The sequence below is a fragment of the Oryzias latipes genome, chromosome 17, assembly GCF_002234675.1.
Source record: "Oryzias latipes chromosome 17, ASM223467v1".
NCBI classification, from domain to species: Eukaryota; Metazoa; Chordata; class Actinopteri; order Beloniformes; family Adrianichthyidae; genus Oryzias; species Oryzias latipes.
Window position 1 is genome coordinate 14,757,767 of NC_019875.2, and position 27,485 is coordinate 14,785,251.

At 39.4% G+C, this 27,485-nt stretch overlaps 3 protein-coding genes and 1 long non-coding RNA gene across 7 annotated transcripts; 2 read left to right on the plus strand and 2 right to left on the minus strand.

Moving 5' to 3' along the window:
- The first annotated feature begins 683 nt into the window (after positions 1 to 683).
- LOC101166745 (proline-rich protein 36) lies at positions 684 to 5,266 on the plus strand. Its single transcript, XM_020710869.2, has 7 exons — positions 684 to 1,057; positions 1,157 to 1,321; positions 1,408 to 1,529; positions 1,600 to 1,765; positions 1,854 to 1,969; positions 2,223 to 5,106; positions 5,184 to 5,266. Exons 1-7 carry the CDS (start codon positions 781 to 783, stop codon positions 5,225 to 5,227), a joined length of 3,774 nt encoding a protein of 1,257 aa, XP_020566528.1. The 5' UTR covers positions 684 to 780; the 3' UTR covers positions 5,228 to 5,266.
- A 913-nt stretch (positions 5,267 to 6,179) lies between these two features.
- Positions 6,180 to 8,205, minus strand: LOC101168652 (alpha-2-HS-glycoprotein). Its single transcript, XM_004078904.4, has 7 exons — positions 7,912 to 8,205; positions 7,640 to 7,750; positions 7,457 to 7,538; positions 7,213 to 7,367; positions 7,025 to 7,120; positions 6,881 to 6,952; positions 6,180 to 6,785 (listed from the first exon to the last, which is right to left on the minus strand). Exons 1-7 carry the CDS (start codon positions 8,107 to 8,109, stop codon positions 6,399 to 6,401), a joined length of 1,101 nt encoding a protein of 366 aa, XP_004078952.1. The 5' UTR covers positions 8,110 to 8,205; the 3' UTR covers positions 6,180 to 6,398.
- Positions 8,206 to 12,201: 3,996 nt separating this feature from the next.
- Positions 12,202 to 27,174, plus strand: LOC101166989 (sentrin-specific protease 5). Of its 3 annotated transcripts, XM_020710871.2 has the most exons (11): positions 12,202 to 12,422; positions 17,096 to 17,177; positions 18,965 to 19,768; positions 20,698 to 20,803; positions 20,881 to 21,028; positions 21,148 to 21,195; positions 23,513 to 23,590; positions 23,705 to 23,842; positions 23,936 to 24,019; positions 26,631 to 26,681; positions 26,757 to 27,174. In XM_020710871.2, exons 3-11 carry the CDS (start codon positions 19,153 to 19,155, stop codon positions 26,871 to 26,873), a joined length of 1,386 nt encoding a protein of 461 aa, XP_020566530.1. In that variant the 5' UTR covers positions 12,202 to 12,422; positions 17,096 to 17,177; positions 18,965 to 19,152; the 3' UTR covers positions 26,874 to 27,174. The 3 variants fall into 3 exon arrangements, with proteins under 3 accessions (XP_020566530.1, XP_020566529.1, XP_011484707.1); XM_020710870.2 differs by lacking the exon at positions 17,096 to 17,177 and having other exon boundaries at positions 18,949 to 19,768; XM_011486405.3 differs by lacking the exon at positions 17,096 to 17,177.
- Positions 13,929 to 15,094, minus strand: LOC111949044. 2 transcript variants are annotated; one of them, XR_002875068.1, is made up of 3 exons: positions 15,057 to 15,094; positions 14,348 to 14,427; positions 13,929 to 14,269 (listed from the first exon to the last, which is right to left on the minus strand). It is a non-coding gene; the product is annotated as an uncharacterized LOC111949044 (long non-coding RNA). The 2 variants fall into 2 exon arrangements; XR_002875067.1 differs by lacking the exon at positions 15,057 to 15,094 and having other exon boundaries at positions 14,348 to 14,632.
- Positions 27,175 to 27,485: the final 311 nt, after the last annotated feature.

Consider the following 27,485-nt stretch of genomic DNA (forward strand, 5'->3'; position numbering starts at 1 on the left):
TTTACAAATCAGTGTCCTGTTACTGGGCATGCCTAAAAGTGAACAATGTAAAGGGCATATTACTTTTAAAGGATTCAAATCACACACACTTAGAATAAAATATCAAGCTGTCATTTAATCATTATTCATCTGCTTGTGAATAATAACATCCACCTTAAATATTATATATTAGTTGCAAAATTTGGACGTTTTGCACATGTAATGTGCTATCCTAGGCACTTTAACATTGGGAGTTGGGTCATCTAGACCCACTAGATGATGCGCTAAAACTTTTTTTTTCAATGATTTGTGATCTTCACTGGTCTCCATGGATTACATGAAATCTTTCCACCTTTATCCACCTTTGTCATGGTAGGGAGAACACGTCAATGTCAGGGTGGGGTCATCTAAGATAGCACAAGGGTTAAACAGAAGACTTATTGGAAAGTTCTTAAGATGTAGTCTGTATGTAGGTGAAATGTGCTTGTAATGGTGGATTGTTCTGCTAAAGCTCTTTTAAACCCCTACATGACTTAACAACGTCCTAAATGCACCATTTATATGGTAGGGGAAACTTTATTTAGCAAACAGTCAAAATGTATTTAAGAAAGACTTAGCACTTCTGTCCAAATGTCATCAACAATTGGCAACACCTGCTGCCATCAGGTGTTTGATTAGCTTTAATTGACAGTGGAGTCAGCTCACTTAGGCTCAAACATACTCACTAGAAACAGGTTTGACCTTTTATGAGACACTGCTAAGGCTGTTTGCCTGAGTGCAGTGCTTTTTTTCTTTGCTCTAATGGCGTGTCGAGATAGTGGGGGCAGTATAATTTTACTGTGTTTAGGGCTTTTAGGGTTTGTAACGTCACTTTGCCAATGTACAAGTTTGACAAGGTTAAAGGCACTAGATGAATCAAATGAGAAGTCAACACAAACTCAAAGTGAAGCTGAAAAAAGTCATCAGCACCATGGAAGACTACTGATTGGACTGAAATCCCAGCTTGATGCCAAGCTCAGTAAAACAAATTCCACAAAGGAGGTACTAGAAGATGATGCGGATTACCAAGCTGATATGGGTATGTTGAACATATGTTAAAACTGAGGCTTTTCAACTTGCTTTGCAATAACTTTGCAATACAACTCTTATGGATTAAAAATTTTCTATTTATGTATAGGATGGTGGCAGATAAAGCAATTAGGTGAAGGAATGCAGCAGGAACCACTGGGAATAGAGCGACTTCTTAGAATGGAACCCAAAGTTGAATGCACAGGAGACTCGATGAAACTTCTTGTTCAAGGTGCCACTTCAACCCCTGCAACTCTCCTCTTTGTGGACCGTGGTGAGTGCTCACTCTTGATACACATGTGTGAAATTCTGCTCAGTTTTATTTTCTGCACACATTGTGATACTCCCAATATTCCTCAGGAAGTGACTTATCTCCCTTGTCGCTGTCAAAGTTGCCATCAAGCTGTGGTTACACTGTCAGGTCAACGCGAAGAGATTTGGTCCTAGTTGCTCCTTACAGTGGTTGCTTTGTCTCCATTGAGGTGAGTGTCTTGTTCTAGAAACAAAAACTTACCTGTACATGGTTGGCAATCTCTCCATTTATGGTTGCAGGAGGACAGTTACGTTCTCCCACTACGCTGGTGTGGCCTTCAAGTAAGGATGTCCTGTCCCTTGATGCGACAAATGTCAACTAACCCCCCGATGGTCACCTGTCACAGTGGGGGCATGGTTGTGACAACACAGGGAACAAACTCTGCTGCTAAAATCAGAGTAAATGGTAAATTATTGGCCCAATTAAATACTTGGTGACATGTAAACTTCATTGAGCATATTTTAGTCTAATCTGTTTTTAATTTATTTATTAGTGAACGGAGAATGGGAGCCTCTACTTCAGGCAACAAAAAGATGCATGTTTAGTATTGTCGAACATCCAGATGGTGTGGTCATTTCCATTCGCTATGCCCCATGCATTGTGATGAAGGTATGGTTTTATATCAGGGATGCCCAAATCCCAGCCTCGAGGGCTGGCCTCCTGCTAGTTTTCCCTACCAGGAGGCCAGCCCTTATCTGCGGTTAATTACCTGGAACAGGTGTGTTTAACCATAAAGGAGATTCAATGTCAGGATGGATTTAAGACACTGCCACAGAAGCCTGGATTTGGGGACCCCTGTTTTAGATGGACCTCGACAATTTGAAGGATTATATTTTTGATGCATGTCTTAATTTCTCTGCAGGATGGACTGTACAGACTTGAACTGGCTACAGATCAGGAAAGCAAAATCTCGTGTCCATCACTGTATATGGCTCAACTAGGGCCCACAAAAAGCCCAGCCACAGATGGTCCACAGCAACCTGCTGCTCCTCCTCCTGATCAAAACATGCAACGAATTCCAGGTTTTCCTCAAGACTTGCAAAATCTGAACATCCCCAATCAGAAACCAAAGGAGATGCCTTATCCCCATTTTCCGTATTATAATTTGCATCCAAGTTTCCTTTACCCTCACCATACAAGTCCAGATGCCCCACCTACAGTACAGCCACAAACTCCTTCACTTCCACCAGTTGTTCAAGGTACAAGGAATCCCCATCTTCCTCCTTTTTATCCTCAGTCACATATAAATGTTATGCCCTCAAGGCGGCCATCTGTTACCAAACCACCAGGTAAAGATAAATTGCATCCGGGTCATGTTGCACTCCCACCTGTTTATCCACAAAAACCTACCAGACCACATTCAAGCCAGCACAAGTTTCAACCAAAGCCCTCTCACCCATTTCTTTTCCATCCTCACCATCAATTTCATATTCCCCATTTACAACCAATGGATCCTAAAAAAGTGCCCAAGAAGCCATTGCCATCACATACCGGAGCACATGTGAAACCACAGGCAGAGTACCAGCCTTTTTACTACTACTATCAACAGAAGCCTGATGGGAAGCCTTCTGTCTCTCAGCCGTCACAGCCTGGAGCACCTCCATTTTACCCCTTTCATTTGTACAATCAATCAAAGCCTGACTCATCTTTTGGCCAAATGTACCAACCGTTCTACTTTAACATGTATGGCAAAGAAGATCCACCCTCAAAACAATTTCAGACATCAAAACCGTTGCAGTCTCAAATACCTGGTGGGCAAATGTATCAAATGCTCCATCCCTACAACCAGACAAAACCTTACAGTCAAATGTACCATCCGTACATCCCTTACAACTTGTATAGTCAACAGAAGCCAGCCTCAAAACCGTCTGGGGGTTCTCATCCTCAAACTCATGATCAATATAATCAGTTCTTCTACCCTTACTATGTGTATAACCAACAGAAACAAACTTCCACAGCTGTTCCTCAGTTACCACATCCTAAGCCTTCTCAGGCTCAACAACCACCAAGGCCTCCACCAAGGCCAGCAGTTCAACCTCCTTCAAAACCCTCGGCTCCTCAAAAGCCACAGCCTGGAGCCCCTGATGACCTAGAAAGCCAGCAGATGTGTGTGTACTCTCAACTGGTAGATCAAAGTCGACAACTAAACATGCCAGTTAGTGCTCCGGGGTCGGCAACTGAAGTTGGTCAAGTACTTGGACCATGCCAGCCTTTTAAGATGCCTTCCTCTGAAACAAGTGGTGGAACCCTTGTGGAGAAGCAAATACCAGGTGCAAAACCTCTGCAAGGCCCAATGTTTTATCCTTACCTCTTCTATCCCCTACAGTCCCAGTATGCAACACTTCCTCCAAATACTAATGTTCAACAGATGATTATGTCATTAGGTGACCCAAAACAGCCAGCCTCTCCAGTACAGAGTACTGCTGTTCCTCCACAAGATCCTCAGCTAAGTGGTCAATTTTTGCACCCTGCACACTGCTCTCAGTTTTGCCTGTATGGATACTCAAACTGCTGCCCACAGATCGCATTTCACCAACATCTACATATTGCTCCTGCTAGTCTTGACAAAGATGCACCTTGGTTCTATCCAGGTCTACCACTGATGTCTTTGATGGCATATACTGAGTTTAATAACGGCTTGGAAGCTGCCCCAGTCTCAGAAAAGGTTTCTGAGGGAACAGCATCCCAAAATATGGCGCACAGCAGTTTTGCTCAAGCAGCTCAGTCCCCTCCAAAAATGGATGTAAAACCATCACAGCTCCATCCACCAGATGGCAATCCTACTGCACTACCTGGAAGTGGTCCCAACAAGGCTAAAAATGAGTTGCCATTTGATCCCCTTCTGGGAGAGTCGCTACATCCTTTCTGGACATACTTGTCACAAAATATGGGTGGGCTAAACTTGCAAAGCCCTTCCGTCGGTCATTACAACGATCCCTCTGGATTTTGGTCCGTGGACAAACCAGTAATGCAGTATCAGCCTCATCAGTTTGGTCTGCCGAAGCAGAAACAAAGTCAATATTCAGTTGGAAGTGATCCCTCAAGTCCTGCTTTCGTGCCTTATATCCATCCATCTTTAGCTGCTGCCAAGGAACTTCAGTCATTGAACAAAAGGACTACTGAGCAAAAACGTTATTTACACGACTCCCAACGTGAAATGGAGCAGTTCTTCTCTCCCCACTATATGCCCCAGGATGCACCTGTACCTACTCAAAATGGTTCTGTACCTCTGAACTATTCACAGGCAAAGCTGTTTGAAATATTTTCTAAAAACTTCACAAAGCATGAACAGACTCTGAACTCTCAGCCGCAGAGTTTTGTCTTGCTGCAGCATGGCCCACCAGGTAGGAAGCCTAGCAGTTTAAATGATCCAGTATCTTATGCAGACCTGATTTTTGGTGAAAATCCAGAAAAGCTCAACACTGAAGGAACCATTGATGGTACCACTCTGACTCAGGAGCCCTTGCAGGAAAACATTCAGGAGTTCGAAGGAATGCCTGATCCCTTATTTGAAAATGTCAACTTGATGCCAAGGCTTGATGAACCTGGATTCCAGTTGCCTTTTTCTGCAGCTGACGATCCTCTTCAAGTGCATTCATCTCCTGAACAGTCCCAAACTTCAGCATTATTAAAACCTGATGATCTATGGAAATCTCAAAGACTTTCAGGTTCTAGCCAGATGTTTCCTCCACTCTTTCCAGGAAACATGTTTCAATTTGGCCTTGCAGCTGAACAACCAGCAGTTGGTATGACTGTCTTAATATACTAAATTGATCATACAGAATCAAGTTTTTCTCTAATGAATTGTTTTTTTCTTTTTTAGGAATGAGTAGACCTCCCCATGCAGAACATGAGAAAACGAGATGAGCTGCCTTTATTTTTGAATAAAAGTTACAAACTCTGCAAGCTTGTGTAAGACTAACTTTTTTTTCCCCCCTTTGTAATGTCTACTTTAAATGTTAACATCCGCTTAAATATGAACTTTGCCATTGGGAACCTGTGTTGCTTCACAGGGAACTGATACTTGTTGAACATTGACCTATTGTGTAAACACAAACTTGAATTTACTCGTTCTTTCGGGGTACCCATGCATCTTTGATCGTTTTTCTGCCTATAGGATTATGCTGGCCGACCCGGACTATTTAAATCCACGTTTTTAACACTGAGCCCTTGAACCTTGAGCCGCATCTCATAAAGTGGATAATGTCAATGGGTTCAGAAGGCCATAATTTGGAAAAGCAAACGTGCATCAGTTGTGTACTAATTCTCATGTAAACTACAGACTTTTAGCAGAAAACTCTTTAGTAAAATCTAGACCTCATTACTGTAATCAAATGCCTGATATCTGAAGATGTAAGCTTTTGCCATCTTTAGCCAAGGCAAACTTGCTATGAAACTTTCATAAAGTTTAAGCAATTAGTGTATTTTCTTTGACTAAATGAAAAGATTGGCAGAAACCTTAAATTTAGTGTAACCTTCACCTTGAAACGGACTTTAATTGACTGATTTCAAACACCTTTAGATATTTAATTTTTTGGCTTCATTTATCAGAGGGGAATTTGAACTTGGAACTTGACGTGGCCCTTAAACAGGCTTTTTAAGCCTTTTTTTTTTTAATTTATATAAAAAAGTTAAACCTTTAGGTTTTTACTATGCCTCAACATTGTGGGATGTGCAGTGCTGCAAATAATACTGAATCAGAACTTATTGAGTAATCACTCTGTCCAATTTTTAATTTTCTTGAATATCTGGTGTTAAGCAGAATCCTTTTGGTGAAAATGTGGCTGAACTAGATTTTTAAAAAAAAATGAAGCTGTAATACCAGGTTTGTCTTCAAATTTATTAAAGATTACATGCAAATCTACAACCATTTGTAACAAGTTTCTCTATAATGCATGCCATTTCAACTTCAAACTGCAGATTGCTCATTTTGATCTACTGACATTACATCTACCTACCACAATGCGTATTTGTACATCAGATGCTAGCACAAGCGTAGATGAAGGAAGCAAATATTGAGTCCTTAGTGCGTGAACGCCTAGAAAAATCTGATCCTCCCTGGGCACGGGGGCACGACAGCAACGAGGTCTGTCTGAGCAGCAGGAGCTGCAGGTGCTTCAGCTGCTCTCTTCACCACAGAAAGAGGAACCTCGACGCTGGCTGAATCATCTGAAGCTGAGGAGGAAGAAGTGGGCGGAGCCAAAGAGGGGTCAGCGACTGCAGCGTCGACTTTTACAGCAGGGGCTACAGGTACAGTTTCAGCAGACTCTGACTCTGCAGATAAAAGGCCGCTCATGTGAGGGTCATGGAGGGCAGTTAGCTTGTGGTGACTCCTGCCGTGATTGTGACCACCAGAGTGAACATGGACAAGTGGAGGCAAGGCAGGCTCTGCAGCTACGGTGCTGTTGGAATCAACGATGGGAATCTGCAACAAAAAAATCAGCAAGGGATCACGCTGACTGCTGTTTAAATGTTCCTCAAATCCAAAGAAAATCCAGGAAACCATATGCATTATTTTACCAGATAGGAAAACATCTTGCAGTTCACAGCAGGATCTGTTTGAAAACCAGTTGCAATGCAAATTCCACGAGCCTAAATGGAGAAAAGGCATTCCGATTAGGGTTTAGGATTAGGATTTCAAATCTTGCTCTTTTTGCTACTTACAGCCATGGTGTCATTAAGGGGCGTGCAGGTATCATTGAGACAGTTAGCCTCAACGAAAACATATTCTACGATATACTGATGGCCACCTGACACCACCTGAATATAGAAAAATCGAAAGAAATTTATGTCAAATTTTTTGGAATGCACAGCAGTGGGTAAAAACTGTTTCTGTGTATGCTTAGTTTCACCTGTGAACTCATCCTTCCAACATCCACTAAGGTATAGGTTACATTTTCAGTCTCGTTGTTGAGCTTTGACAGGGATGCATGGACAAAGTCCAGAGCTGCAGTGTGGTTCAAGGGAAGCAGTTCGGGGCAGCCCAGACAAAGGTCTTCTGATGATTCTAAGGATTCAAGAAAACAGAGTTGCTGGGTTTAAGGGGTTAAAAAAGTAAGCAATGCCCTAATGATTATATGCAATCTGCACTTTTACCTTCAGTTTTACACTTGAACGCTGTGACGGTAAAGGTGTCATTGACCTTCTTCAGCACCACATCACAGTCTCCTTCGATTGCCTGCACGAAGACAGAATCACAACACATTGGAGAGGGTTTTATTTTAAGATCTTCAAACCCTGCATTTCTGCACAAAAAAGGTGCATGGTTTGCTGGCTCACCGTCAAACGTTTGGGCCTAACTGTGCAGTTAGCCACGGGAGTGGGGTCCATCACATGACATTGTGTCTCCAGTAATTCAATTTCCAGAAAATATGTGCTGCTTCCATCAGGCTGAAGCAACAAACAAAGTCGAATCAAAAACATTTTTTCCCAAAAGAAAGTTTTTAAACTGTTTGGTTTCCAAGGCAGATGCAGAAAAACGAATAGATTTCTGATGCCATAAAAGGAGCATTTAAACAAGTAGAAGTTTAAGATTAGATGTGCTGACTTACTGCAGTTAAGATTTTGACATCTTCAATTCTGTTCAGTGCATATTTGTAGCCATGGTTGTGTTGGTTGTTGAGGAAATCCTGAGCCACCAGAGCAGCCTCCTCCACCTCGGGGGAGTCGCACAGAGGCCGCAGCACATTGCTCTGAGCCTGCATCGCCCCGAGGAGTCCCAGAACCAAAGCGAAGCCCAGAGGATTCATGTCTGTGTGAGCTTTCGACGACGTCTCAGAGCAGAGGATAAAACGAGGAAGAGGCAGATGTCCTGCAGTCTGCAGTGTATTTATCCAGCACTTGAAACATGAAAGCAGGGCCAAGTTAAATACCACCGCGACCCCTCCTGACTCATGCGTCACACATAGGTTGCATCAGGGGTATGGCCAAAAAAAGGAAATGCAAACAAAACCCAGAGATGAGAGGTCTTTACGTTCAGTTAGATCAGATGGACATTTTCATGAAGGAAACCAGCCTTTGCTTTTAGCAGGAGATCAGATCTAAAAGTCTATAAAGTCATACAAATGAATCAATTGTTTCTTCCTTCACATTGTATAATCAGCTGTCTGGCTCCACAGAGGTCAGCGCTGCAAAGCTGGGCCTCTCTGCCAGCAGGGTTTCAGGGGATTACTCAATGACTCTTCAGAAAAAAGGATGTTTGTCACCGGGGGTTGCATATTTACAGGACAACGACTGCTTCCACCAACATGTTTGTTTCGTATGAGACCATCTGCACAATACGCTGAAGTCACTCAAGGTCAGGACCAGACTGCAAACAAATACAGGTTCCAGTAAAATTCCCCTTTTCTAAAGGGGTCAAACACCAACAAGAGACATCCACTTTATGTTTGACTCCAATGGTTTCTCTCTTTGTTTCAGAGTTTGCTGCTTTTCCTAATGTTTGATTTGATTTGATTTGAAATGCTTTATTTCAAGCAATCAAATAATAACACACAAAAACAATACAATCAGTGGTTATACGTTCATACAATGACCTATCAAACTTAGGATAATTAGACATATTAATAAATATTGCTTGAAAGGGAGTGGAAGTAAGAAAACTTAAATAATGCCACCCCAGTTCTACCGTTACAATTTTATTACATGATTTATCAATATCCGGTCCATAACTTTTATCAGACAGAATTAAGAATCATTAGGTATCAATAAAGCACATGACAAAGATGAATTACTTAATTTTTATGTAAAAATAACTATTTTAGAAATCAACATGGCAAATGCTGATCATTTTTTCAAAATGTATGCAGATTATGTTACTTATAAAAGTCATTTATATGATTGAAAAATAATACTATATCGGTAAAATAGACATAACACTGTTTCAAAAATCTTCATAGCAATACATTCTTAAGTATCAAAACTTAAAATATGTGCAAAATTACATTAGGAAAAATCATGAATCAACGTTTCAATTTATGCAGCAAGTGAAGTAATATCATTAGAAATCAATAAATTTAACCATAGAACAAGTCAGTGGTGGCTTCTGCTTTTGAAAAGTTTTGCTTTGTCTGTTTCTGGCATTTATGTTGATAAATTCACACAGCTCCACTAATATTGCAGACCAAAAATCCAAATAACGTTGGGATGTTTGAAAATTTAACTATCCCATGAGCCACTATTTTATTCAAACAGAGACAACAAATGTTTAAACTAAGAAATTTAACATTTTCATCCATTAAATCTATCAAGTGAGCTAATTTTGACATTTTAGGGGTTGTTACAGGTCTGAAAATAGAAGACACTCAGACAACAAAGATTCACTATGGAGACCATTGATAAATACTCATGAACTTAGCTTATGTCAGGTCTGAAACCAGTTATGAAAGGAATTAATAAGAGGCTCTCAGAAGTAGAGATGTGCAGATGCTCTCCAGTCTGTGAGCTTGTTATAACATTTATGGTAAACTTTAAAATCAAGGTTCCACAACATCGAACTGCTAAGATTTTCCAAATCCCATCTAGGGTACACAACATCAGCTATAGAGTTAGAGAAATTTGGGAAATTTCATGCATCTTTTGTAGTTCTTTATGATTCCAGGCTTCTAGAAACCATTTTATGAATAGAATCTATCATGTAATCTGTGGTCATCACAAACACTGGGGATTCTGTGCCAAAGAAAACAGTAACTAGTCCAGCATGTTCTCAGTGTTCAGTTAAAAAAAACAGCCCCTCTGATGATGGGATGCTCACATTCATGCAATGTGTTCAGTTTGCAAATTTTGGAAGGAACATTGATGTTGAAAGGGTTCTAGATGGCCACTTTCTCTCTTCTAGATGACACCTATGGTAAATGACATATGCTTGTATGACGCGTTGCTACCTTTTTCGAAGGTTCAAAGTGCTTGACAATCACAGTCCCATCCACCCAAGCATATACAAATTCATACATTGACTCCATTGCTTACTACTGGTGTCAACCTACAACTACCAGGAGCAATGTGGGGTTCAGTGTCTTACCGAAGGACACTGGTGGGATCCGAACCTGTGATCGTACGATCAGAGGTTGACCGCTCTACCTAAGCCCCACGGCCATCCCAATGCTATCTCAGAGAATTTTTTTTTTTTTTTTAGATTTTAGCAGGAATACGCAAAACCACAGACTGCTGTTGTTCCAACGACATAACTTCGTATAACAAAAATTCCGGTGCCACTGGCCAGATCTCTCACCGCAAACTGACAATCTTAACATCTTCAAAGCGTTTTGAAGATGTTAAAGCAATACCACTGTCCCAGCAACTACTGTTAGATATCGGAGACTCTTTTTTAAATGATAATTTTTGTTGTGAATGAAATTTTGACTGAAAATTCTTCTTTTTGCAGCGGGGTTGGCTCCAGCGGCCCTGTGACCTTGAAAAAGATTCATCAGGCTATGAAGATAAATGAATAAATGAATGAATGTCTGATGTCTGAACTTCACAGAAATTTGGGTTGTGCATATGGATGTGTAAAAGAAATATGAATCAAATGAGAAAAATAAAATTGACATCTTCAAAATACAATTCTAATCAGATTGATTTAAACTTGCTGATTTTTGCCAAACTAGTTTAGGTCAAAATAAATTTTGCAATGAGGTTTTATTTGGGCTCAAGTACAAGCCAAACTTAAACAAGTTAAAAAATGCAGAAGAGCACTGGGTTCAGTAAAGGGATGTTGTAGTGCAGAAAATAAAGTCAAAATGTCACACATGAAGTCAAAACACCCTCTCATGTGTCCACCACCAGCTGCTTCAGTGTAAGTCACTTCTTAGAGCAGAGATCTGTTTGGGCTTTTTTGACAAACGCCACACCAAAAGGCTATTGTCAAAAAGATAAAAAACAACCACAGAAAGCTCCCAATTTTATCTTTAATTTTCATTATTGCTTATTTTTAGGTAATCAATGTAAAATTTTGATTTCAGAAGTGTGACTTTTTTAAATGTAAATTCCTCCTGTAAAGAAAACATTCAGACGTCTGGAAAACACATTGGAAGTCTGACTTTAACTTTTTAGATTTTTGACTCCCCTCAAAGTTGACTTATTTTTAATCCTCTAAATGTGTTAAATTAAAGCATCACTATAGGATCAGGCTACGGCTACAGAATTGTACCCCCCTCAGAATGCTGACAGTTAGTTACATTCATAGCATTAAATGTTGGTCGAAATAGTTTGCAACTACGTGAAAATTTACATTTACTAAGATGCATTTACCAAAATCCCTTGCATCATGTACCTTTCATTGGGCTGCATTTTTCAGTCTCTGCTTCTCAGTACTCTACCCATTACAGACTTTTCCTGTGTTTGAATTTCTGACTTTTCTCCATTAATATTTCTCATATGATTGCAGAAAGAAAACTTTGTTTTGTTTTTTTAATTAAAGAAAGAAGGAAACTTTGATTTTTGAGCTTTTCTTTCTAACCAACTTTTTCTTTTAAATATTACCTTCTTACTTTAGAACAGGACCTTGTGTCCTGAAATATTGCATTAATTACATCAACATTATGTGGCTTCTCTTCTGATATATTCATTTCTCCTGTGTTTGTGTACAATATTATGAGGGTTTTATCTTAGTATTTTATTGCACATGTGGGGAATAGTAGTTGTGCTTTGTTTCCTAACATGAAAGTTGCTTTAAAAATAAATTAATAAATTAATTGAAAGTCAGGTATCCCACTTTATTTCTCCTACATTCAGCTACTTCTTTGCTTGCCTGTGTTAAACAAGAAAATACATTTTAACAACATTTATTTGTCTGCCCCCCAGAAAAACTAGTAACATTTAAATTGGGGAGGAAAGTAGCATCTGATTGGTCGGCATGGTCGTGACGTTTAACTCACGCGACTTTGAGATATTGCAATATTGTAGTTTTGCTGCTAAATTCTCTTCTGGATTCTGCGATTCCACGTGATGTTTACAAGTCGAAACCTCCCGTATTTCTGCATTCTTTAAGCACGGTTAATAAAAGGCGAGCTCACCATTTTTTTGGTGACGTTTCACCGAGGCAGAAACAGCCCCCGTACTACAGGTAAGGCTACAGATGTGCGTGTCGGTTAGCATGTGTTGTCATAGAGCCCAGCTCGGAAGCAAACTTATGGTGTCAAAATAGAGCCTAAAGTATTGCGCATCAAAACAGTAAAACCGCGCATCAAAACCCCAAATCTGCGAATCAAAATGCATAAATTGAGAACCAAAACCCACAATTTGCAACCAAAAGCCTTTCCCCAAAGCACAATCCTATTTCTCAGCTGCCGATTTGTTTTCTCGCCATTCTGAAATCCTGTTTTTGAGTTGCAGTTTTATTTTGAAACTGTCTTTTTGAGTTGCGCTTTTATTTTTTGAGTTGCGCTTTTATTTTTTGCGGTTTTGATTCTAAAACCTGTCGACACGTAAAAACAGCGACATGTCAGTCAAGGGGAGGGGAGGCGGGACATCCCTGATATCCAGAAGCTCATTGGCTACCGAATAAGACCGAGTCTTACGTCAACAGACCAGTTTAGAATGTGCCGGTAAGTTTCTCATGTTTTTCATATCTTTTACTATATTAAAAGATCAAAATTGTACTTTATTTAACCAGAGGACGCCAGCACATTCAGATGAGGAGCTCCACCAGTAGCTGCTAGTGAAAAAAGATGTTAGAAAGTTAGATGTTGCATGAAAAACTACCACCATTGTTCTCCTGTGTTAGCATGCTAGCTAGCTCAATGCTAGCGGGGTATCCAGCTCTTCTCATGACTTTTGTGGATTAAACAAAGTACATTTTTTACCACAGTGTCAGGATCAGTCATGTCAACCTGGGAATAATTGCCCGTGGATTGTCACTAGGGTTAATCAAATAGTTTTTTAAGAAGTACATTCATCATGTATATATAAGGTTTTTCAATATTTCCTTAGGGATTACACAGATGGATTGAACAACAAAGCAACATATTGCTGCAAGAAAGTGACACCTTTCCTAGTTTGGGATCAAGTTAATCCCTATTTAAAATAAATAAATAAAAGAAACACAATTTTTATTTGAAGTACCAGAGCAAATTTCCCACAGGTGGGATCAATAAAGTTTTTCTGATTCTGAACTGTATTCCAAAATAATTTTCTCAACCTTAAAGATTGCAGGTTAACACAGGAAGTTACCTTTCACAATATGCAGCTACTGAGTAGCAATTAAGGTGTGTGTGTGTGTATATATATATATAAATATATACACACACACACACTCATTTTAACTGTCTTAAATACATTTTTCTTTGTGTGCAGGATGCTGTGGACATTGGACGACAGACTAACTTAAACCAGGCAGAGCAGGAAACTGTTGGAGTTGTTGTTCCCTCTGTGGCTTGTCCTCTCTCCTCTCAGACCTGTTCAACCCTTGTGGGACATCAGAAAACCATGGCCAAGACATTAACATTTATGTACTGATCTATGCATGTCATCACAGCAGGATGTAACAAAAACTAACAATGTGAACAGATCTCATCTGCCTTACAAAATACTGCCCCCCTTAAGAAAATAAATGGCTAATAATCACCACTGGTATTTTGTAAAGCTTCATTTTTTAATGTTTGACCATTGAATGTGTTTTGTACAAAAGACTGATGGTTTTGCAAAGATCTTTGAAACACAGAGTCAAGTGCATTAGATTCTGTGAAATTCTGAACCACAATTCAGAGAAATTAAAATAACTGTTTTTAAAACTCCTTAAAAGACTTGAGGTGGAAAAGTCACTGTTTTCGTACAGGCACTAAGAAATGGGAAGCAGACAGTGTGGTCAAAATGGACAACTATTTTAAAGGCTTCTCTTTCAGTTGACAGGAGATGTCTGTGAGCCTGCTGGACAGCCTTTGCATCACACTGGGACGTCTTTGGGGCCTGCATCTGGAAAGAAACAAAAACAGCAAAGTTAATTAACCAAAAAAAGAAGAGAAAAATTAAGATTAAATTTTTTTTCATTACCTTAAAGAAGATGTAGACATCCACGTCGTAGCTGCCTCAGTATTCCTGCCTTTTTTGTTATGGCATGCATAACAACGGCCCTTATAGAAAACAACAGACATACAGCAATAGTCAATTTTAAAACCACCACCCAATTAAATATACTAATAATTCTATTGATGTCTAATACTGGAATAATTTTAAGTGGAATAAAACACGTTTTTGCTGGTCTGCTACAATTTACTCTGCTCTGATTCACTCGAATACCGGACTTCTGCCAGTCTGCATAGTGCAGACGCATACATTTTGAATAATATGGGACAGCAATATTGTTTCTCTGTTCAATAATTCCCTCTGTCTGTATCCCTGAAAAATATTGAGAAACCTTATAGGTTATAACATATTTGATTAACCCTAGTGACAATTCACGGACAATTATTCCCAGGTTGACATGACCGATCCTGACACTGTGGTAAAAAATGTACTTTGTTTAATCCACAAAAGTCATGAGAAGAGCTGGATACCCCGCTAGCATTGAGCTAGCTAGCATGCTAACACAGGAGAACAATGGTGGTAGTTTTTCATGCAACATCTAACTTTCTAACATCTTTTTTCACTAGCAGCTACTGGTGGAGCTCCTCATCTGAATGTGCTGGCGTCCTCTGGTTAAATAAAGTACAATTTTGATCTTTTAATATAGTAAAAGATATGAAAAACATGAGAAACTTACCGGCACATTCTAAACTGGTCTGTTGACGTAAGACTCGGTCTTATTCGGTAGCCAATGAGCTTCTGGATATCAGGGATGTCCCGCCTCCCCTCCCCTTGACTGACATGTCGCTGTTTTTACGTGTCGACAGGTTTTAGAATCAAAACCGCAAAAAATAAAAGCGCAACTCAAAAAATAAAAGCGCAACTCAAAAAGACAGTTTCAAAATAAAACTGCAACTCAAAAACAGGATTTCAGAATGGCGAGAAAACAAATCGGCAGCTGAGAAATAGGATTGTGCTTTGGGGAAAGGCTTTTGGTTGCAAATTGTGGGGTTTGGTTCTCAATTTATGCATTTTGATTCGCAGATTTGGGGTTTTGATGCGCGGTTTTACTGTTTTGATGCGCAATACTTTAGGCTCTATTTTGACACCATACAAACTGGGCACGAGTCTTCTCTGAGAAACACGTGTGCAGAGAAAAACGGAGAGGGCCGTTTGTTCCGATAGCCTGCAGTAACAACAGTGTAGTAAAGTGAGCAGGTGGGCGCGAAATCCCTGATGTTCACATCTTCAATGGTAGATCTTCTTCGGTATTGAATTACAACAAATACAGTAAATCTGATCATCAGTCACAATGAAGCTAATGATAATGAATACATAGGATAAAAGCTACACAAATCTCATGTATTTCTGACTAATAGTCTTAAAAAACATGTTGCAATGAGAGCATTCTTTGTCAAAAGTCTTCAAAATGGGTGCAGTCAGTTGTAATTGACTGTTTATCAAGCCTTTCCCTAATTAAATACCCCAGTTTTTGTGTCAGCCCCCCCCCCCACATTTTTCTGGATGTCCCATTCAAAAGTAAGAAACCTAGTATTTCGTAAAGTGTTTTTGCGAGACTAACAGTTTCAGGATGCTTCTTGGTTGAATTGATCCTCATGCTTAATTTAATTCACTAAGAAACCCTGATTACGACCTTTTTTATTTATTTATTTTTTAAATTGTGCTACAATTTCTAAAAGCATCACTCCAATCCTCTCTTTTCATCTACTTCTAAAAGCCTTCCCAGTGGTCTTTTAGTTATGGCGTTTTTAGCCAAAACTTTTAAAAAGGTGTTGCTTTTTCGGACAAAGTTTCTGCAGAGTGGAAATTCACCTCTGCAGCCATGACCGGGCTGTTGGCGCAGAGTTGACCCACCCCCTCTTCCCATCATCTATCTGTTTAGGTGCTCACCGCTAGCTCTTTAAACCCAACCTAACAATAGCAGTGCAACAGAAATGGTGAGTAATATTGGGGCTATTCAGCAGATGTACAAGGATCTATTTGTCTGCGAGGGGATGCATCAGAATGGAGCGGAGCAGGGAGCTGGATGCCCGCTGTCGTAGCTTCTGTCATGCTCACAAGCTTTTTAACACAGCATTTTTTCATCAACTCTTGATTCTCAACGATTTGAATAAAGAAATATTCGGAAATGGAATGTTAAGCTTAATTTTCTTAAAGTATGTCCTCCATCATGAGAAAATGCCACAAGAACATGTTAGAAACACGTAATCACCATTTTCATAGCAGAGCGTGTATTTGTAGGATGAGCTGCAGGGGGTTGCACCTTCTGAGAATTTGCCAAATCTCAGAAAACTTGCATCCACCATTGACTTTGGTGGGGGATTCATACACAGTCTCAACAGGCTGGCACCTCCCAATGCTGAACACACACTTAGTTTGCCAATGTGGTTCGGCAGCATGAACTGCACGCTGAAGCAGTAGGTTAAGCAGGTGTTGGGTCAGAACTTCTGTTACATCCTCCTGAGGTACTCCGTTGTTGATGGATAAACTTCAAGCCTAGCCTGTAGAGATATGGGTTTGCCACTGGTTGCAGGATCTCATCTTCACATCTCTCTCCCTAGAGATGATCTGCTGCTCGTATTGTCGTGTAAACTGTGTCTGCAAATCTTTTGAGGGCAGCATGTGGTACTGAAGCGGTGAAGGAACAGTTGTCTTTGGATGCTCACTTTGCGGCCTACCTCTGACGTCCCCCGTTATGTGGAATTTAACCTGCAGCTGGAAGGTGAGACAAGCATAAAGGGCCTTGGAGTCTTGTGACCCCCTGGGGGCATCTGTGCTATCAACTGCAAACCAGAAGGTCAGTGGTTCAGTCCCTGACCTCTGTAGCTTTCCTGCCTTTGAGACTGAAGCAACACTGACCCTGATGTGTTTTTGCAGACATTGTAGGCTGCAAAGATAAACTCCACAACACTCAGATTATCAGATTGTCCGTCATTGAATTCAGTTGACCACATCTATTTGGCGTCGTAGTTTAAAAACAGGAAAAAGGGTTGATTTAGAATAAGTTCAATCAAATCCTAAATTTAGATTAGAACATGCAACAAAAAGTTAAAGGGTTTGACAGGAGAAGATTGACATGAAACCAAATACTGTTCTTGGAAACAAGATTAAAACAAAGTTTTTAACCGAAATTCAAAGAGAGGAGCATTAGGGCCACCATGACAGAAAAAAAAATCAGTTAATATACAAGAATAAAGCTTACCACCTTGCCTCACAGTGAGAGGGCATTGGTTCAAATCCCAACTAGGACCTTTCTGTGATGAGTTTGCATGTTTTAAACCTGTGCATGCATGGGTTTGTCACATTCAAAAAATGAATGGATGCAGATGAATAAAGTCCTAAAAGTGAGAAAAATGCCCAAAGTCTACAAGAATAGAAGCACAAGATTATGATAAAAAAGTTTTACCATAATAAAGTCGTAGAAATTGTGAGGAAAAAAGTCGTAACTTTTAAAAAGGAAAATGCAATTTATGGCGATGCTTTTGTTTAACATAGGAATCCATGTCCCATAATGCATTTGGACCTCTGCAACAATACTGACGACAGCGACTCGCCTACTGGAAATCCACTTCTTGTGGGTCAAGAATCTTCTTCAGAAGAGGCCCAGTTTTCTGCAAATTCTTGTCAATGTCCTTATACCTATAATGATTTTGACTCACTATAATATTTAGTTTTTTCTTATTTGTAAAACCAATGCTGAGGTAACCGCTCATAATCACTCCACGTCTCTCATTCTGAAACACAATATTGATTATTTATTGAATATTTCATATTTCATTGAATATTTATTTTTTGTTGGTTATATTTGTCTTAGTAAACAGTCTTTTGCCTCAGAAATTTAGGACTTTAATCTCTTAAATTCTGAATTCATAATTTATGAAATTATAACTTTTCTCATAATTTACAACTGTGTTCTCAAAAAGCTTTGACTTTATTTTTATATATTTATATATTTTCATGGTGGCCCCATAAATATAGAAAATCTTAAGGTGTAACAGATTCCAGGAATCTGTTCACAGAAATCTTAAAAGCCATGTTAGATGATTAGATTAGATTAAATTAGATAGACTTTATTAATCCCACGATGGGGAAATTCTTTTTGTCTGCGGCAGCAAAAAACAGACATCCAAAAACAGCAAAAAGTGACATCCCAAGAAAGGAAAGTGACCAATAAAGTAAAGATGCTGGATTGGTCACAGTAAACGACTAATTGTTTTATTTTTGTCATATTGAGTTGGAGTCTTTGGTAAACTTATGTTGCAAAAAGAAGCTTTTAAACAGTTCAAATGGATTTTAGTCTTTTTTTTTTTAAACTGTCAAATGTCACTGCTTAGTAGACTTCTTTTTTTCTTTTTACAGTTGATGGTAAGAGCAAATAACTATAAAAAATCAATGAAGTCCAGGTTTGTAGGGAAATGGCTAATGAAGACAATGATAAATAGTGGTCATAAATATGAGAAAGACTGAAATCAGATTACTATAAGCGCATTTACTATTCTTTTTGATAAAAAAAAGTTGAACAAAGTTCTTTTTTTTCCCTCTTTATGTGTTGTTTAATGATAAAGCAGGTGGTGTCTGTTACAGGAGGTAGCAGCCATGAGGATCTCTCATGCTGTGATCGGCCCTTCAGGATGCAGCTCCTGCACTGGCGTACCCGCAGTGTGAGGCCGAGCTGAAGCCGGTGCCCGGAAACCTCATCCACAGAGCGCGTGGTTGGTTCATCAGATAGAGCGGCTCCCACCGCTCAATGGTGTCACGTGGGACTCTGCAAGATGCAGAAAAAGAGCCGGAAGGAAACCGAATCCTTAAGGAGCCCAAAAGCCTCACCTGACGATGGAATCTCACGTCTGTCCAAGCGGGACAAGAGACGCCTTCATCTGAAATGGCGGTTTCACGCGTGGAGGAGTTGGAATCAAAAATGTTGGTTTTACAGAAGACAGAGGACTGGCTCCGGCTCTGGCTCCGGTCTGTACTTTAGCTCCAGGTCACACGTACAAAACGGTCATCTGCTCGGGTGCCCCGAAACAAAAAGACAAAACTCTGAAGGAATGAACTTGGGTTCTGTTTGTAGTGAATCAGACAGTCTTCCAGAAGAACCTGTTAGTTCCACCCGTTTGCCGCCAGTTTCTGTTGGAACAGTCAGTCCAGACACTCGGAGACGCTTAGAGGATGTGGCGGAGCTCAGGGAAGCTGGCGCACCCCAGCAGCAAAAGGAAAGTAACACCTGGGAGTCTCAGAAGGCACACACACCTGTAGATAATGCTCCACTAGAGCTGCACAGTTCTGTCCACTCCGGTCAGAACCAGAATCCTAATGACGCTGTCTGTTGGAAAAAAGCTTCCTGTAGGACTGATGTTGACCCAGACACGCTGACCAGGGACATTCAAGGTATGTCCGTGGCTATCCTAATGTTTTTATTGATTTATTTTTGTATAAATGAGAGATAAAAGACAAAATATTAAAGTTTAACAAAGTTGAATTCAGTATAGCTGGGCTGGAAAAGATATCTAACCGAAGAAGTGGGGGAAAAAACCCACTGTGGGGTCACAAGGTTGACTGTTTTACAATAATGTGAATTTAGCCTAATTTATGAGCCACCTGGTGGTTCCATGGGGAACTGACCTGGCTTCAATCATTCTTACAATTAACATGAAAGAAGTGTAAACCTTTTTGAATCCCCAAAATCCCCCCAAAATAAGCTCAAGTATGTGGATTTCAGGTGACTACAGCTCTAAACTGTTTTCAGATGTCATTGAACGCATCATGTTGTATTTGGCAGTAATTTTTTTTCTTTACTTTTAAAAAGAGCAAAAAACACTTTTTGTACCAAACTGTCTGTTCCTGTTGGAAATGTAACATTCATTAGGTTTGCTGTAAGTAAAAACAGTTAATTTTTAAAATTAGATTTTGAACTTTTCCAAATTTACAACCCCCCCATGAACTTTAGGGTCCATGAACTGATTCCAGCTTGTTCTGGATTTGGGATTAAAGCTGACTAGGCCTTTCCGTGCTCATTCTGAACCCAGGGAACGGTCCAACAAGAGTGAACCCCAGAGTTCCAGTTTCAGGTCTTCGTCCTGAAACACTTTTTTCCCCTGGCCATTGTTTGGGCAAGACATTAAAAAATCATTTTATATTGATCAGATTATGATTTTTACAGTTTTATTGTTAACATTTTGTTTTGTATTTTAATTTTACTTAATTGTTTGTTTATGTAAAGCACATTATGTTTGAAAAATGTGCTTTAAAACTGCTTTAGACTGAATTTTATTTCTGTTTTATACAAGTGTCTGATATGACCCACTGCACATCTCTAGACTTTCTGGACAGCTTCTACAGAAGATATGGGAGCTTCATTCCACTTTGCAAGAGCGACATCTTGAGCCACCTAAAAGGGAGGTTTAACTCTGGTTTCAGTGACTGGTAAGACCCAAACTGCCATAACGTGCTTGTCAGTTTCCAGAAGTTTGTTTGTAAAGACTTTCATTCCGGATTTGCAGGAAAACCCTAATCTTGTCAGCGGCAGCCAGATACCAAACTGCACTCATTGAGATGCCTGTATCCCAATTCCAGGTCGTCTACAAAAAACACATTCTGACTCTGGAGGACCTCCTGACGCTTGCAGATCAAAACTGGCTCAATGATCAGGTTATGACCAACGTCACCAAGACTTTTTCACACTATAAAGCGGCAGACAGTCTAGTAGTGTCTGCCTTTGTGGCTTGGTTGTAACTGGTTTGTATTTATGTTTTGTTTTTATGCTGAAGGTCATGAACATGTATGGAGAGTTGATCATGGAGTCGTCTCATCACAAGGTATTTTCATAAAGACGTAAATAATTTGTTCAAATTAAAAAAAATAACTAGAATTGTAAAATTATTCAGATTTTTGTTTTGCAAATAGAAATTTTGGTTTGCTTTGCTGACTAGTTTAGTTGTTAACAACTAAAAGATTTATAAAAGTCAAGGAGTGCATTCAGGTGTTCAGAAGTGTGTGTTTATGCTCTCGTTTGGATTTTGCTGAGGTTGGTTGCAGATGCACATTAGCTACACATCGCTAAACCTACCTCATGATTGAGGAGGCTTTATTGTCATTTGAAGCACATACAGCTGACAGAGTACGTAGTGAAATGAGACGATGTTTCTCAAGGGCCTGGTGCTGCTTAAACATATAATTCAAGGCCTTATTAAAGTGCACAATGTGCAGTGAGGTGCATACAAAGACAAGACGGTGCAAACAAACAAAAAGGTACAGTTGAGACAAGACCAAAAGAGTACAGTAACGAGTATTGTGCAAAGATGTGGTATATTAAACAGAACATCAATGTCCTGCCATCAAAGCAGATTCATGGCTTAATGTTTTTCCTTTGTGGATGCAGCAGAAAAGAACAAATTGGATCAAAACACAAATGGTAACTGAAAGATTCAGGTCATTCTTCTTGTTTAGAATGTTGTTGCACCATTATGCTGTTCATATAAAAGTTATTTCAAGCAGGTGAAAGCTCCAGAGGGTTAACTAACTACCCAACCATTTAGTCATGCAAGAGCTAAAGAGACAGTTTGGCAGTTCAAGCCACATTTCAGTTAGTAAGTCAGTTAGAAGCCACAAGATGAAAAGGATACCTGCAGAAGCAAACAGAGCTCTTTCACAACATCCAGCCAAGCAAACAGCAGCCTGGAAGAAGAAGTCACTCACCTTTTTCTTTTATGAAAAGAAAAGGTCAGAGAATGCAGGTTCCACGTGAGCTGCAGATAAGACGTTAACGGAAAATGAATGTCAACACAAAGCAATGCTGGTTAGGGCATGGGGGGGGGGGGTGTCAAACACCATGTCACTGGTATTTGACCCTGGAGGAGGAACTCTGGTCTCTGTTTTGTGCTCTGAAATCTCATATTCCTGCTTTTTCAGCTGTTTGACTGGCTTTCATCTTACAAAAGTCATTTTGTTATTTAATGCAGTTTGAAATTCTGTGGAAATTTTGAGGTTTCTGTGGAAATTGCTCATGCAGTATCAGTCTTTGTCGTGCTCTCTGCTGCCATATTCCGTTAACATTCATTTAGTGGTCAATTGTTGTAACTACAAGGGGATTTCAACTTAAAAACCTCACCACCTCTTCTTGTAAATAATTCGAAAACTTGCAGCTTTTTCATTTTTTCGAAATAATTTTTCAATTTTGTGTGTGTGTTTGTTTAACTAACAAGTACCATTTGCTCCTTTTTTGTACATATTACGGTAAGTGCCGCAAACAATAGAAAATCTTTCAGATGTATTCAAAAATATTTCCCCTTGACTCCAGTGATATGAAACTAATAGAAATAGATGGTAGAAATGGATGATAGAACACCAAACAATTGGGATGCAGAAGGTGAAGATGTTACCTGGTAGCAGAGGGAGGCCAGAGTAAAAGGCAGGAATGTGAAGGATGTTTACACGACTAAATTCAAGTCAGGAAAATGCCATGTACAGTGCCGTTGGACATGCAGGCTGTGAGTCCAGGTTTGGCAAGATCATTAATTAATCTCAAAATATGTAAATGGTATTATTTTATTTTTTTTCACCACATTTCTTTTGTCACATTTAGGGCTGCACGATATGAGGAAAACTTGCGATATGCAATATTAGAGATTAATATTGCGATAACGATATAATTTGCGGTATATAAAAAAAATAGAAAAATGCCAAAAACATCCTTCTCATTTCATTGCAACAGTTTAAAATTATACTCCAAATGACCCTCATCGACATAGGTGACAAACATCTAACATAATAGGCGTCCATCTGATTGGTAAACAATGGGAAGGAGTCCATCTGATTGGTCAAAGCATAAAGGGATTTATTTGATTCGTTAAATGCGTCAAACTGCCATAAGATTGTTTTAACACATTTTGGGTTTACGATTTATTGCGATATTCGCAGTCTTTCGCGATATGCCTATTGCAGAGCTGGATATTGTGATAACGATAAATTTGCGGTATATTGTGCAGGCCTAGTCACATTGGTATTTGTTAAAAATAAATTTGCCTTACTTGATCAAAAATGTCCTTGAATCCATAAACTTCATTGTTCTTGTAATCGTTTTCATCCTCCTGACGTCTGGCTTTTCCGTAACACTTCATTGGTTCCCTCCTTTAGGTCCATTTCCTCAACAGTTTCTTCCATCGCCAGCTCATGACCAAAGGATACGAGGGTGTAAAGCGATGGACAAAACAGGTTCGATCCTTCAGTTTGTGAAACGGAACGTGCTTTTTTATGTGACAAACTAACCGCCTTTTGTCCATGTGAGGGGCAGAGCATGAGGAATTGACTGTGTCCACGTCCACATAGGTGGATTTGTTCTCCAAGAGCATTCTTTTGGTGCCGGTCCACCTGGAAGTGCACTGGTGTCTCGTTACAGCTGACGTGGCGTCAAAGAAGATCTGCCTTTATGACTCTCAAGGGAATGCACTGGAGAAAGTTGGAAGGGTAATTCAAACAATTTGACTTTTCTTGTTGTTTTGCTGGCAAATGTTTTGTCCAAATTCTGACTCTTTGTATGGTTTGTTTTCCTTTTAATAGAACATCCTGAAATACTTGATAACTGAAGCGAAGGGGAAGCATCAAAGCGCCTATCAAAGTGGTTGGACGGTGTCATTTGACGAGGTTTGTTGAACGTTTTGGTGTAGCTCAATGGGATTTGATCTGGTTTCTTTTGCTAGACCAGCTTTACACGTGAAAATGGCGACGATGTGGTCATAGCTGTACAGATGGGATGCAGTCCGGCCGCCTGTGGTAGCTTTCTGATCTGAAGGGCACAGGGAAGTCAGCCGGGGAAGATCAATGCGGTGGAGGCAGAGCAGCAGAGACGAGAGCCAAAGAGGGATTGGAATCAATAGACCTGACGTGACAGAAAATGACAGGCTCTGTGAAAAAATGGGAATATTTAAGCAAATGGATAGAAACAATGAAACACTAAATTAATTAGATTTTGATTTGCAAGTTTAAATTGATTTAATATGGATTAAGGCCGCAGGATATGAGGAAAACCTTTAATGTGCAATAATAATGATCAATATTGCGATGACGATATAACTTGCAGGACATGAACAAATAGCAAAACAACCACAAAAGAATCATTTGCATTTCACTGCAACAGTTGAAAAATGACACTCAAATGACCCTCGTCTACACAGGAGGCAAACATCTAACATACAAGCTCCATCCGATTGGTCAAATGCATGAATTGATTTATTTGACTCAAATACTTAAAGCTGCCATTAGCTTGTTTTAGCACATTTAAGGTAACCAAATTCTTGCAATTTTTGACATCTTTTGTAATATTCGTATTGCACAGCTTGATGTCGTGATAATGATACATTTGCGATTTATTGTGTAGGCCTAAAATGGATTTATGTTTTTAATTGTCCATTCAAACTAACTTTAGTTATGACAAAAGGTCTGTACATGACTTGTGACTCAAAGTTATACATTTTTGAATTCAAAGAATGAAAACTATGAAATACTATAATTACTTTAAAGTAAAATAGATTTGTGGATTTGATGAAACAGATTGTCTAAGATTGATTCAATGTGAAAGGATTTGTTTAATCCTTGCTTTATGTTGAGCTGCTCAGAGAGCTCAGTAGCTGCAGACTGAGATGAGGAATAAATCTGTACACACCAACATTCTTCTATACAATATTTTAATAAAATAAGAAGACATTCATTGGATTACAGTGGAACGTGACAGAAATTTACCTACTAAGCCATTGTCTTCCAATGAGTTCTTTGCTTAGAATCCAAAACTCTGCATCAGTTTCTATTCACACCATGATTATATATCTTATTTATTTGAACCTCATTAAAGACCCATTTTTATTTTGTTTTTTTGTGGTTTTAACATGTTTTTGAGGAATTTTCCTCAGGACATAGTATTTATATAATAAGACAATCTAAAAATGGCATTTCTCTGTATTTCTTTATTTAAATCGCTGTGAATCAGGAGCTGACATAATAAATGCAGTTTAAAAAAAAAAGAGCTAATTTGTGACATAGAAAAGACGCTGGATGGACCACAAGCTCTCTGCTCCGCTCCATTCTGATGCTTCCACTTGCAGACAAATGGATCATGTCTGTCGTCGTTTTTCTTTTCCAAGCTGGCAGCTGGCTCAGAACCTGGGGGTGTGGGAGGCTGCAAACTAGCAGGCGAGCGTGTAAACAGACAGCTCAGCTATGGAAGACGGGAAGGAGGGTTGGGCTTTTTACGTGCAAATGTCCCACCCACAACTCGGAGGCGAATTTCTGATGCACTGCTGTTGCTCTGGAGAAATGTCTAGAAACTAAACTATGTCCTTGGAAACGACGCAGAATTTAGATTTTGGCTAAAAATGGCATGATCAAAATGAAAAGACCACTGGGAACTCTTTTACAGAAGATCAAAACAACTTGGAGCTGCAGAGGATGTGAACAGGTAGAGAGGCGGGGGCGGGACTTTAAACTCACCGCTCATGATTCCAGACCTGCAACAAACTACCAGCTGCTTTCTAATAAAAAAATAGTTCTCATCCAGAAAATGAATATACTTTATTGGGTTTACTGGATTTAAAGAATAAAGAAATAGAAAGGAGTCTGCATCAAAGTAAATTTGTTTCCATCATCTCACTCATCTTAACTCTGGGTGTTTGACAGACGGAAAAGTCTATTTAAGGTTGGTGAAAATGGACAAGATCAAAGGAAACATCACGCTCCAAAATAATTAAAATAAATAATTATATAAAGATCCTGACAGCATTTTGAATCAATACAAGTATTTCCAAATGAACTATCATGATATATCGGTGAAACCATTTTTTTCTAACACCCCTGTGCTTTCATTTCTGTGGGAAACTGATCTATTGGCTCTTTGAGTGGTGCAGGTTGCTGACTCCTGGTCTAGATTAACTTTCAGTCACATCAATTTATGAGTTATTTTAAGGTTGCATAAAAAAGAAACAAAAAAAGATAAAAGTTCAGATTGAACATTAGTAAATAGAGATTCATTTAAATTATAACACCCTCCTATAAGCAAGGATTGGGCACTGAAACCTTTTTGTTTCTTGTCTTGCTTGAAATTTTTTCATTGAAAGTTTTACTGAATAAAGCTCATTTTTGTGGAACGTCTTGAGACACGTATGAAGTAGCAGCATGTCTGTGGTCTTATGACTTAAAAAAGTTCAGCAGCTCTTTAATGTCAGCCTGACTTTTGCCCCCCATCCCCCCTTGCTGTTCTTCACAGAAAATCCCTCAACAGACCAATGAGAATGACTGTGGAGTCTTTGTCTTAGAGGTTTGTTACATATTTAATATATTTTTTACCTAATTTATTTTAAAAAGTTCCTTGATGAGTGATTTTTTTCCGTAGTATTCTCGGTGCCTCGCCCTGTCCAGACCGTTCCAGTTCACGCAGAAGGACATCCCAAAGATCCGAAAGAGGATCTACAAAGAGCTCTGTGACTGCAAGCTGCAGCTGCAGGACTGAAGCCTTCGCTGCCATGGATCCTGCTGCTGCGAGGAGAAAATGACTGCTCCCTCTTGGGCCGGCAGCACTGTGTGCACATTTGCATTACTTATTTATGCACGCCTGATCACAAATATGACGTCTATAAGTGGGCAGAGCAGCTTTGATCTGACTTTAATGTTTTGATTTTTAACTCATTTTCTGTTGAAAAATTGTGATTGTATGAGTCAGAATTTGTGTTGGCATCGTCTTGAAGGCTTAATTCTCTGATTAATTCTCAGAAGTAAGACAATTGTTTACAATAAAAAACATACTTTTTGAATCCTTTTATTCTGTGTATTTTTTACATCACTCCTTCAATATCGGTCTGAAACCTAATCCTATCTAAAGGCGTAAATTTTAAATATCCAGATTAAGAAAGCAAATACAGGACTGATGCTTAAGGCACTGTGAACGTTCACGTCTTTCAGGATGGGCACATAGAAAATGAAAAGCAGTGAGTGGAAACAATCAGTCCTTGTTGCTTTTTGGAGAGACATGCTCATAAAAGCTATGCAAAAAGTTGATATGGTTGGGTTTTGAGGTGACAGTAATCCGTCTGCATGTCTGGATGGATGGAAGGAAAATCTGTAT